Source organism: Mesocricetus auratus, unplaced genomic scaffold (genome assembly GCF_017639785.1).
Source record: "Mesocricetus auratus isolate SY011 unplaced genomic scaffold, BCM_Maur_2.0 Super-Scaffold_100676, whole genome shotgun sequence".
Taxonomy (NCBI): Eukaryota; Metazoa; Chordata; class Mammalia; order Rodentia; family Cricetidae; genus Mesocricetus; species Mesocricetus auratus.
Window position 1 is genome coordinate 22,644,255 of NW_024429266.1, and position 12,122 is coordinate 22,656,376.

At 43.2% G+C, this 12,122-nt stretch overlaps 1 protein-coding gene across 1 annotated transcript; it reads left to right on the plus strand.

Moving 5' to 3' along the window:
- Positions 1-4,955: 4,955 nt before the first annotated feature.
- On the plus strand, positions 4,956-11,655 carry Rgs4 (regulator of G protein signaling 4). The gene is made up of 5 exons (XM_021227944.2): positions 4,956-5,131; positions 7,454-7,558; positions 7,988-8,049; positions 8,664-8,830; positions 9,270-11,655. Exons 1-5 carry the CDS (start codon positions 5,088-5,090, stop codon positions 9,507-9,509), a joined length of 618 nt encoding a protein of 205 aa, XP_021083603.1. The 5' UTR covers positions 4,956-5,087; the 3' UTR covers positions 9,510-11,655.
- Positions 11,656-12,122: the final 467 nt, after the last annotated feature.

The window sequence follows — 12,122 nt, forward strand, 5'->3', positions numbered from 1 at the left end:
CTGGGAAAGTCCCTGCGTGTGTGCCTGGCATTCGGCCCTTTCCAACCTGATCTGTTTGCTTTTTATCCTTAAAAACTAATAATCATGAACTCTCGCTGATGTCAGGGCCACTGAAGGAAACAATAAAGAGAGAAGGGGTTTTCTCACAGCTTAGAGGAAATTGTAATGTGAGATAGAGCAAATATAGCCTAATGCCGAGTTCTGGATCACAACTGGTGCACCACGATCAGCAATCCCCCCTTTAGATCTGATGGAAGCCAGACTTGCCATGGTGACTTATTTCCTTGTGTTAGATCACACAAATATTTGAAGATTCTCTTTTGTTCACCAGAAACCAAGCCTGGGGGATTTCAAACTTTACCTGTACACCACACACAGCTCACACCCTGCTGTGTGATTTCCTGCAGCACATTAGGAAGCAGCTTCTGTACCTCTTGTCAACAGTTCCTCCCAGATGACCAGCAGTCCAAAGTTCAAGGAGCTCTCTTCTGTGCATGGTTCCGTTTGAGTCTCACAGCCTGACTCACTTTCAGGACAGGCTGTTTCAATGTTGCTTCTCTCCCATCCAATGTTTTTATGGCTCCCAAATTCTTCCTTGAACACTAATCTGATCAGCATCAATACTTTGGCCAACTCAGACCTTCATCAAATAAATCGTGATCCTCAGAGTGATCAAACAATCAAGCCTAACCCTAATCCTAACCCTAACCCTAACCCTAAAAGACTCATTTCCCTGTGCTTTTCTCCCAAAGAGGCGATCAAACATAATGATAATAATGATACTATCCTTCCTGGAAGAAATGATGACATTTAAAGAGATACCTGTGCCCTTTCCTTTGGCTATCAGATTATTGAGACAATGAACCCCAAGAATTTGGAAATCTCCCCAGGAACCTCATGCTAGAAGAAAAAAAAGGCTGAAGCCTGGTGTCAGTTAGAGGTGGAATTTGTCTTCCAGGAAGAGATTCATATAGTCCTGACACTTTGTTAAACCACCTTGAAGGAGATATGGGAGCCTAGACAATGGCTTGACAGAACCATACCTTGAGTAGGGTTGTCCTGTATTTAAGCCTAAACCACATGACAGGGCTCAACATGGATTTGATTGGCTCACTGGATTTCTTTATCTGTTCTTCTTCCAATGTGGTCACACTGCATGAATCTTTCTTTGCCTTTCACTATCCTTGTCTAGAGTGCACAGAGGAGAGATGGCTGGGCCTAGGTTGTTTGAGCTACCAAGACCCAGACTCTGACCCTAAGAAATCCAGTAACTCTCTGATCTCTGAACAGTCCACTTTTCTTCGTCTTACGTGGCTATGATATCATAGGTAGTAATACCAGGACCTTGGAATCAGATTGCCTGAGCTGGCACACCATTACCACTACTCAGATGTGAAACCTTGCTTAAATCCTCCATGAGGACACCTTTCTTTCATGTAGGATAGTGGGCAATACCTGAGACAAATGCTATAAAATGCTTAAATAGTGTCTTGAACAACTAGTGACCAAAAAAGTTAGTACTTATTATTGTCTCCTAAATCACAATGATCTTACCTTCTTTGTGAACAGTTGTACCTCCATCCACCCCTCACCCATCTCTTTTGTGAAAATCATTCAAATTCCAAAGGTTGGGTTTATTCTCTAGCTCCCAGAGTTTTCCTACAATCCTGTAGATACTGAACAAGTCTTTAACAAGTGCATTTAACATTAAAACCTCCAGTGATTCACACTTCTTCCTCACCATTGGGTGAGCTGCTGAGAGGCATAAACAGTTTCTGATTCCTATCTAAGTCACTGGGGCCTAACAGAATCCTTTCTCCGGTGTCTAAGTAACACTAATTTTGGAAATAAGCCTCCATTTTGTATTGTAGAAACTATTTGCTTGGCATTCAACCTTCTTATTCTGCTAATCTTCCTGCTCACACATCTTAACCCTTTCTCTCCCAGCAGCCAGCATGATCAGATCCAACATCTGTCTTGTCTCTTTGCATACTGAGATGAAACCCAGCTTCCTGACCACAGCTCCTACATCCTTCCAGCATCCAGCTTCCATCCACACCTCGGCTCCAAGCCACTGCCTCCCTGCTCTCCATCACCTAGCACACCACCCCTCACCTCGTTTTTGCTTTCCCTTGGCTTAAGTGAAATGTATTTTCACTTCTGGACTACTATTTTCTAGGCTTTACCAGTCGCTTTGGCAAAAAAAAAAAAAGAAAAAAAAAGCCTTTTGCCCTCTGTCACGTCTTTTTTTTCCTGGTGTGGGTCAAACTATTGGAATCACCTGCCTTCGATGCTTTTCTGACTGTCCACTGAGTTGAGAGCTCCGTGAGGGCGGAGGCTGTGGGCCTTGTTGTTTACTCACCATGTGAGAGGAGATGCTTGGAAGATGTGTGCTAAGGGAATGCATACAAAATAGATCTTTTGAGAGGAAACCCATCCACACAAGAGTCATGCTGGAATGACAAACCACTAGATAATAGGATTTGATGATATGTTCCTATGGGGGGGGGGCTTTGTCAGGGTATCATGATGTTCCAGTTACGCCTCCTCAACACAAGCAACAAGTCCCGTAGTAAAAGATGAGCTAATTTGTCGGAAGCTTTTCAGATGCTCCATGAAAGTATTAAAACTATTAGGCAAACAAGGGAGAGTCAAAGAAATTAATGATATGCCTGGACAGAGTAAAGAGTAAAGAGTTAAAGAACTGGTCTTCTCAGAGAAGCAGTCAAGAGTGTACAATAGCTCCTGCTTCTGTGGAACCCGGGGGTGGGGGGAGAGAGAGAGAGACAGACAGAGAGAAAGAGAGAGAGAGAGAGAGAGAGAGAGAGAGAGAGAGAGAGAGAGAGAGAGAGAGAGAGAGAGGGGTCTTTGAATGAAATGTATAAAATTAATACTGAGCTTTATTATCTGCTATGTATAACCTGACAATAAAAATATTTGCCAAGCACTCGGCAGTTTAGGGATATCTCTATGTACATAGTGTATCTCATTTGATAAGACCATTGAATGACAGGACAGCTCAGTGGACAGTCTACACAACCTAGTATCAAGAGACTTCAGTCTGCATCCTGTGCTGTTAGCATCCAGCTATGGCTTTTGGAGAGTTACTGTGCTTCTCAGGGACTTGATTTACCTTTTGATGAGATGAGGGTATTAGATGGGTATTGGTCATTCAGTTCACACATCACAGTGACTTCTCCTTCACTGGTGTCACACTTCTCTCCTTCTAGATCCAAGACAAAACATTCCCACTTTGGAATTTTCTCAAGCATCAATACATCTTTTTGACTCTTCCCCAAATCCAGTTGTCTGAGGGACCCTGTCGGGTGCTGAGGTAAACAAAGAACACTTTGGTTCCCTGTGGTGCAGCCCTCTCTCCCCTTTAACTGAGTTCTTCTGATGCAAGTTCTGACTGAACCCCGGCTCCACGGTCTCTCTCACTTCATTTTACACTGTGATCCCTCCCACACCGCCGCCAAGGGCAGCTAACAACCTTCCTATGTTTCATGTTAGAACTCAAGAAGGGGTCTTCAGTGGCCAATTTAATAAGTGTTTTTCAGTCTTTGTGGGACAAGGTTGAGGACTTTTCCTATATTGACATACCTAGTTCCCTCTTTTATATTTGTCTGCCATCTCCATACTCTGCTAGCCAAGGAAGATGTGCATGGGGGTGTCTGGATAAAAGGGAGGGGATGTTTGGGGGGCAACCTTTCTGGTCTGGAACATAGAGGAACATTACATCTTTCTATTCCCCCTTCTATAGTCTTGGTACCGTTGCTAGAAACCCATCTATTGGTTCCTTTCATTCTTTGTGCAAATCATCTGATGTCTTGTTTTGTACTTGATCTCAGCCAAAGAGACTGAAAGGAATTGGTGTCTCTGGGTGTAAATTCCAGGTCGCTGGACTATGACCAGGCACCTATGTGATTTTAAAGATGAAAGCTGTTACGGTCAGACATTGAAATAAATTTCTCCCTTCCAGTCACAGCTTTCCAATGTGAAAATGATCCCTTTGTAATGCAGATCTGGGTGTTTCAATCATGATTGCATGGAAAAGATGCTCTGGAGTTTAGAAGCACCAGCAGGGCTGGACATTCTTCCACCCATCCCCAGCCTGTTAGTATTCAAGGCAAGCTACATACCTTTCTGCCTTCTGGATCTCTCCTCTTTTTTTCTTTAATAAATACTTAGAATTACATAAGATATAAGCTCAGCTGCAATGAGGCTGGTGTCTTACGGTTCATCTGTTCCCCCCCCCCCCCTTTGGTTTTCAGCTGTTGTTTTAGGCTTTTGCAGGAGGCAAGCTCCTTCAGGAGAGAATGTTAAAGCTAGGCTGAATTTTGTTCTTAATGACATATTTAGGAATGTCTCAAAGTCAAGTTGATTACAGATATGCTGTGTTTATCTTCCTTTGGCTGTTCTTGCTATGCTGTCGGGCTTATAGTTGTGTGTCATCCACACATCCGTCTGTGCCCATCAATCAGGCAGGCTACGGATCACTGCCTAGAGACCATGCATGGTCTTATTCCCAACTGCACCTTAGACGGCACAGAATGTATTTCTAATCCAAAGGGGAAAGTGTATTGAGAGTCAGCCGCTAGACAAGCTGCAGAATTTCTTGCCGGCTCCTTTCTTTCCGGGAGGCAGCTTCCTTAAACATTGTTTTTACAAGCCAATGAAAAAGTCCCATATTTTTTCAGCACAATGGACTCCATATCCCCGGCCTACAAATCTAGAATTTCACACGTTAACGGAGACGTTAAGCAAAACCTCTTTTTCTATATGCCTGCTTTGCTTGTCTCTGCTGGGTCCTTTTGCATCCCTGATGCGTCAGTCTTTCTTCCTCACCCTTTCTAGGGGCTGGAGAGGCAGAGCGCCACAGTGGAGCTGAGCCGGCAGATCTGCCATCTGATTGGCTGCTCGGCGCGTGGCTGGCCTATAAAAGAGACCCCTACAGGCTTGGGAGCCAGAGGCTCAGAGAAATCTGACCGCATCTTTGCCTAGCAGAAGCTACTGTGCTCAAAATAGAAACCAGCACTCCTGCTGCTGCCTTCCTCTCCTCGCTGCGAATCCCACAGTTAAACACGATGTGCAAAGGACTTGCAGGTCTGCCGGCTTCCTGCCTGAGGAGGTAAGATTGCTTTCTGTCACTGGCCAGACGAAAGTTTTGCTTAGACTTTTTCAGTGACTTCCATGCTTTGCAATGGTAACTTCTCTCTAGGACTAGCCAAACACTTTGATTTAGGGAGCAGGGTCCCGTGTTGTTTTATTTCGTATGCCTTTAGTCTGGAGACTAATTCTGACGGTTAAGTTTGGTCCTTTAGTTAAGATGTTTGGATTGCAAAGCGATAGGTTTGGAATGTATCTGTATTCTTTTCGGTGATTATTGTCCCTGGTTGAGCATTGCTGACCACCCAGAATTACGGCTCTCTGATAACACACTAGTTCTTGTGTAGGGGAAGAAACCCCAGAAGGAAGTTTGGAAACATTGTCAGGAGGCTTTTTGTGGCGTTCTGCAGTCCCCCGACTCTACCTTCGTGCAAACAAATGTGAGAATAAGAGAGGCTTTTCCAAACTAGATGTCTCCTATCTCTCTACCCCACCTCCAGCTGTTGAAGCGAGATGTGGTTGAGAAATAAGTACTGATTGTAACATATCAACTTAAAGTTTCAGAGGCACCCTGTGTCTTTTTTTAAGGGTATGAATAAATTATTTCATAGAGCACTTATGTAGTAGCTGGTTTAAAATAAAACAGGAGGTTACTGTATATTACATGATTTCCTCTTGAAATTAAAGATCAAAAGTGGGTATTTCTGTGGGTTTACTAGCTCCTCCCACCCACCAAAGCATAGCTTTTGGGAGTTACTGAGCCTGCCTACCACACATTCTACCATTCAGGAGTATAAACACATCAATCACTTTTTAAAAAATTAAGCGGGGGGATGGGTTGGTGGAGAGCAAGGAGGCAGCAGACACCTTTCCACCTTCACTCTTAAGTCCTGGAGTTAACCGAAGTGAGCGATTCCAAGTTCCTGTCAAATTATATAAAATTAACCATGCAGAACTTAAGAGTGTCCGGACTCAGGTTTACCCCCAGCAAATAGTTTTGGGGAACAGATGGAAGGAAGCATGTAAAGGGGTAAACAGCTCTCATCTTCAGTGCAAGGGGTTCCAGAGCATCTTAGCTACTCAAGGTCTTGTGATTGGTGGTGACAGAGGAAGGACCCCATCCTGTCTCCAGTGACTTCCGAAGTCACTTTGGTTTTCATTTTTATGCTTCTGTTGTGACACAAGGAAATGCACTTATTATGTTAGCGTTAGCAGTAGCTGCTGGGGCTCAGGTAGAGTCAGCACACAGAGACAGGAGGTCATTTCTCTTTGGGCTGGATTACAATGCATTCATAGCATCACTTTAGAACTGTCCCAGCTCTGGTGATTTTATCTTGCTGTCACTGGGGAGGACTTTGTCACCAGTCAGAAGCTGGGGAAAAGTGAAAAGAAGACAGCCTTGTAAGGGATGGAAAAGTACTAAAGGGCAGCCCAAGAACAGTGGAGAGAAAATCCACTGATAAGCTACCGGTGTGTCAGCATCCACCCTAAAATGCCACTGTGCACCACCCTTCTGTTTTAGCCCTTCCAGGCAGGAACGACTCATTCTTTGTTGCCTTGGGAACACCATTTTTCTTAAACTATTTCATGGCTTCTATAATAAAAGAGATAACAATAATAAAAAAACTATTAAGAAAGAATGACAGAGTTGAGCTGAAAGTTTAAGTAGTCAGAAACTCTGCTATTCCCTGGTTGCCTATTAAATTGTGGCAGTAAACTGGATACTACTCTAATTAAACAATTACTCACCTCAGCGATGACTCTGTCTTTCTTCTCCTTTCCCAAAGTCTCAACGACCTTTCTAGTGTGCATCTCTGTGAAATGCAGGCCCCCCCCTCTGTCATTTGCTCTTGTTGGAGATTGCTTAGAAACAAGCCCCATGGATCTCAGCTTTCAGCCTGAGCTTTTGTGTCATTTCTGCTCCTTGAGGGACACACACATAAGCTTATGATACACACACACACACACACACACACACACACACACACAGGAACTGCTTGGCTACCACACTCAGGGCTGGCTGAACTCATTTCTAGTTTATTGAGGTGCTTCTGTAGCTTGCTGGGGGAAGTAGCACCCACCTTCCGGAAGGTGTTCCATAAGGAGAAGGTGTCATGTTTTGCAGTTACTGCATGCGTTTCAAAAGAGCAGCCACTTATTAGCACTGTTTCACCAAAGATATCAAAGGTCAGAGGCAGACACAAAACAATCTTCTCCTGGGAGTTCATGCTACTGCAACTCCCCTAAGGAAGCTGCTTCTGACCCACACAGCTGTCATGGACTCTTAAACACCCACAAATCTCTCTTTTGTTTTTCATGTCAATTCTTTTCTTCTTCCTTGCAGTGCAAAGGATATGAAACACAGGCTGGGGTTCTTGCTGCAGAAGTCTGATTCCTGTGAGCACAGCTCTTCGCACAGCAAGAAGGACAAAGTAGTTACTTGCCAGAGGTGAGAGAAATGGCTTTGGTGATATGCTATTGGGTATTAGCTATCTGATGATAGAGATGATGTACAAGAAGAGGGAGTGGGAAGGCAGGTCCTTAGTTGAGCCATATTTGGATTAAGATGTCCTCCATTTCCAAGGTGAGGGCATACAATTATAATCTCAGCACTTGGAATGTTAGGAGGGTCATGAGTTCAAGACCAACCTGAGATTTATAACAAGATCTTATCACACACACACACACACACACACACACACACACACACAGGTAGTGGGGGGTCCATTTTTGTGGCAATCATAATTAGATTTTAAATCTCCACATATTTTATGAAAAAGGCATCTTAGAAAACAATAGATCACATCTCATCTCAGATTTTTTTGCTTCAGTTCTATGATATGTATTTAAATCATTCTTTTTTCTATATTATCTTCAGGGTGAGCCAAGAAGAAGTCAAAAAGTGGGCTGAGTCACTGGAAAACCTGATCAAACATGAATGTAAGTAACCATACCTCTGTCTTTCTCTCATCACAAAGCAAGCACATCCACACCCAGAGAGGGACAGGATGAGGGTAGCAGTACTCTGTGTTAGGCAAAGTCATCTCCTAGCATGTCAATTTAAAAGGGACTGCAAAGAAGGCCTGGGTTGCCTCTGTCTTCCAAAATCAGGTAAAAGCATTGTAGTTTTATAGCTGCTATGTTTCAGAGCTTTGTCAAATTCAATGAAAAGCTTATTCAGGAGCAGTCTGGATCATCAGCAAGTAAATCAGCCCTCCTATCGCATAGACAAAATGGCAAAAGGCAAGGTCTTCTTGCACAATGGACCACAACTCTCGTTTTGAACCCACCTTGGCAGTTGATAGCCACACAGATGCTTCAGAATTACCGTTCCATGAAAGATGATTCAATCTTGAGAAGAAATCCTTGGATAAAAATGGGGTCTTCTAGATATCAAATATTAATTTGGGTTTCCCTCTTTGACCTCCAAAACGGGAAGGAAGAGGGAGTTTCTTCAACTCACACTGGCTCGCTGAGTCCTTGGCTTTATTTGAAGTGTTCTATCTAGCAAGTCAGCCAGTGTGGTGACTGTGGCTCTTTGTTCTCTGTCACAGGTGGGCTGGCAGCTTTCAAAGCTTTCCTGAAGTCAGAATACAGTGAGGAGAATATTGACTTCTGGATCAGCTGTGAGGAGTACAAGAAAATCAAGTCACCTTCTAAACTAAGTCCCAAGGCCAAGAAGATCTACAATGAATTCATTTCAGTGCAAGCAACAAAAGAGGTAAGTTTCCATGGCAGAGAACTTTCTAGATCTTAGTGAAGATTCCTAGGAGTGGCATTCAGTGTCGGGGATTTTTACAGCTACTAGTTAAATGAAACAATGGGGTAGATTTTTACAAATTTAAAAACCTTTCAAGTAAATCTATTAGGAAAAACGGTCAATTTTGTCCATGTGATTTCAATGATGCTCCTTAATAAATATAATCATAAATCTCCCCAATGTGAAGACAGTAAAGGAAAATACAGTGCTCTTCCTACTTAGGAGCAGAACAAACCTTTTATGTTTTCACATATGCCAGGGCAGAACCAATGTCCTTGGCTTCATTTCTGGGAAGAATGTAAAGGAAGTTTCCCTGCTATTTCTTGTTGAATATAAGCCTTCAGCCTCCTCTGTTCAACAGAGTTCTAGATCTAACACAACCTTGGTCTTTGTACTTCAGGTGAACCTAGATTCTTGCACAAGGGAGGAGACGAGCCGCAACATGTTAGAGCCCACGATAACTTGTTTTGATGAAGCCCAGAAGAAGATTTTCAACCTGATGGAAAAGGATTCATACCGCCGCTTCCTCAAGTCTCGATTCTATCTCGACTTGACCAGTCCTTCTAGCTGCGGGTCAGAGAAGCAGAAAGCAGCCAAGAGTTCTGCAGACTGTGCCTCCCTATTCCACCAGTGTGCCTAATTCTCACATGGAGGCAGAGAGCAGAAATGCCAAGACTCTATGCGCTGGAAAACCTGAGGCCAAATATTGATCTGTATTAAGCACCAATGCTTTCTCCACGTTTGTAGCCTAGTGTCCATGCTGCCTGCTGTGTGCAAGTCACTCCCATGTAAAACTAGACTTAGTTGTGGTGTTGGGGTTTTCATTGGGGTATGACCCAATTCATTCCAAATGTTCCCAAGTTTCCTTAAGGGTATCATGTGAGCAAGTCTCCAAGTAATAGCCCTGTAGATCTGGATTTTTCAAAGATTGCTGGCAGTCCTCCCCTCCCAGCAGTTTGACCTCAAGTTAGTTGGTTGGTCCACTTCATGTGACAACACATGCACATGCAATGTCAGCCAGCAGCACTTCCTACAGAGATTGGTGTGTGTGTATATATGTATATACTAAATATATATAATATATGCATATATGTTTTGTATATATTGTACCTGTGTATCCAAATGTATGTGAATGTACATATGTATACATTCACACATGCACACACATTTCTACAAGAGTAGATGGGAAAGACCCTAGGTGCTCAAATTGGAGTATGTATGCATGCTTCCATGCATGTTCTGATCTCTGGTCCTTCACACTCTGTTTGAACAGGGCAAACTAACTTAACTGCCATGCAGGCTAAGAAAGGAACACTGACTTGTGGAAAACAAGTTCTGTAAAATCATTGATTCTTGATGGAGAATAACCAGGCTTCATGTTTAAGCACTGATGACAGCCTCCACATTGAGCACTAAAGTAAGGGGTGAATACTCTGGAAATTCTGCTGGCTGGCACAGAACTGCCTTGTATCAATTATCACGACTGGCACTTTTAAGTCCCTATGCTGATGGCCTTCCTCCTTTGCCTAGGTGCTCAGGGCATGCCGATCAGCTAGATTGGTCTGGAGTTGGGAGATGGGATATTTGAGTTGAATGAAGGAAAGCAGTCCAGGCTTTGCCAACAAGCCCTCTTGTGGGCCACAGGCTATGTGAAGGCATAGGACCTAAAGATTGTCCTATTTCTTTCCTCTCTTGATAAGGTGCTTGCCTATTCCCACCCCCTGAGAGTGTCAACTGTCAGATGAGCTTCCTTAGTTCACTGTGGTTGGTGGTTCACTTTCAGAACCATGGCCTGGCTTGAAGCTACATGCCTACATTAGCAAAGCTTCGTCTCAGGAAAGGTTTTGTTTTTTAAAGAGGAAGGAAGTTCTCCCAAACTGAAAAGCCCTCCTTGCTTTTCTGCTTTGAGGTAAGAGCTTGTTCATCCTACCCCAAACATGGAGACTAGCAGAGACCAACAAAGGGAAAAAAGAAAGAAAAAGAAAGGGAGAAGAGAGGATAGGATATCAGTTGGCAGGACTACAGTTTGGAACTTTTCAAGGCACATGAAATACTTGAAAACTTCTCATTTGTGTTATTTGTGATGTTGTTTTGTATAATGTTTATATTATTGTGTTGTTTTATAAATGGAGGTACAGGATATTACCTGACCTACTGATGAATTTCCAGAAAGTAATTTTCTTCTCATTCTTCTAAACTACCACTTTTGAGAGCACACACATACTCATGCATACATGGTACCCATTGCTCTAGTCTATATCAAATGCATGAGAACCACCATGGCTACTAAGCCAATGTACTGGGCTGCAATATGAAGACACTGGAGTAGTGTGTATCCAAGTCTCATTGTATTGAGGAAATTGGTTTTCTAACTGTACCCTTCTTATATCTCTGAAAGTCTTGCGTGTAATGTCCTCAGAGCTCCCCTTCAGTGTTCTCCATACCATCTTTGTGATCTTGTTTGTACAACTCTTTGGTCTTGTCCCAATATTCTCATATCTTTGAGTTTGTACCTGTACTCACAGACTGCTGTCTCACAAATAGGTCTGGAAAGTCATTCTGAATGAGAAGTAAATTATTTTATGTAAATACATTTTGAGTGTGTTTTCAATTGTATTTCCATCGCTCTTTGATATGGTGAGCCTGCCTGCTGCTGGTCCATGCAGAGACTACTCCTTCCATATGCATGCCTGTTTCTATGTGCTTTATGGGCCTCAATGCTGATGCTTCCAATGAAGATCACATATCTTGATAAGAAGAGTAAATAAATGCTTCCTACAAAACTATCTGCTTGGAAACACATTAATAATCCAGAAAGGCATGTTGTGAGAAAGGGCAGGGTATAGGACACCTTTAGAAAATGACTCACACTGAGTCTTCTATCCCTTTCCTGCAAACTCTGGGAAGGAAAGCAGAAACAGCATCATTTCTACTCTGGTTCCTTTCACTGCTCTGACTGCCTCTGCTCACAGACCCGGGGCTGCTCTAGGTTCAGAGACTGCTAGGCAGATTTGGTCGTCCATTTGCAGGTATTCATTCAGTGGGCTTTAAAAACAAACAAACAAACAATAACAACGAGGTCTTATTCTGTAGCCTGGGCTGGCTTGAAACTCAACTGTGAAGCCTAGTTTGGACACAAATTAATTGTGATCAACCTCCCAAGGGCTAGAATGACAGACACAAACTTTCCCTGCCCAGACTCAATAAGGTTTTAAGGGACAGGGTCCACGTTCTGAGCAGCTGTCTGCTTTCA

What these genes read in the sequence shown, in the direction of transcription:
- Rgs4 (XM_021227944.2), top strand. Translation starts at nt 5,088, where the DNA reads ATGTGCAAAGGACTTGCAGGTCTGCCGGCTTCCTGCCTGAGGAG. An exon ending in CCGGCTTCCTGCCTGAGGAG is followed by an intron (nt 5,132 to 7,453) that starts GTAAGATTGCTT and finishes TCTTCCTTGCAG; the next exon opens with TGCAAAGGATATGAAACACA. An exon ending in AAACCTGATCAAACATGAAT is followed by an intron (nt 8,050 to 8,663) that starts GTAAGTAACCAT and finishes TCTCTGTCACAG; the next exon opens with GTGGGCTGGCAGCTTTCAAA.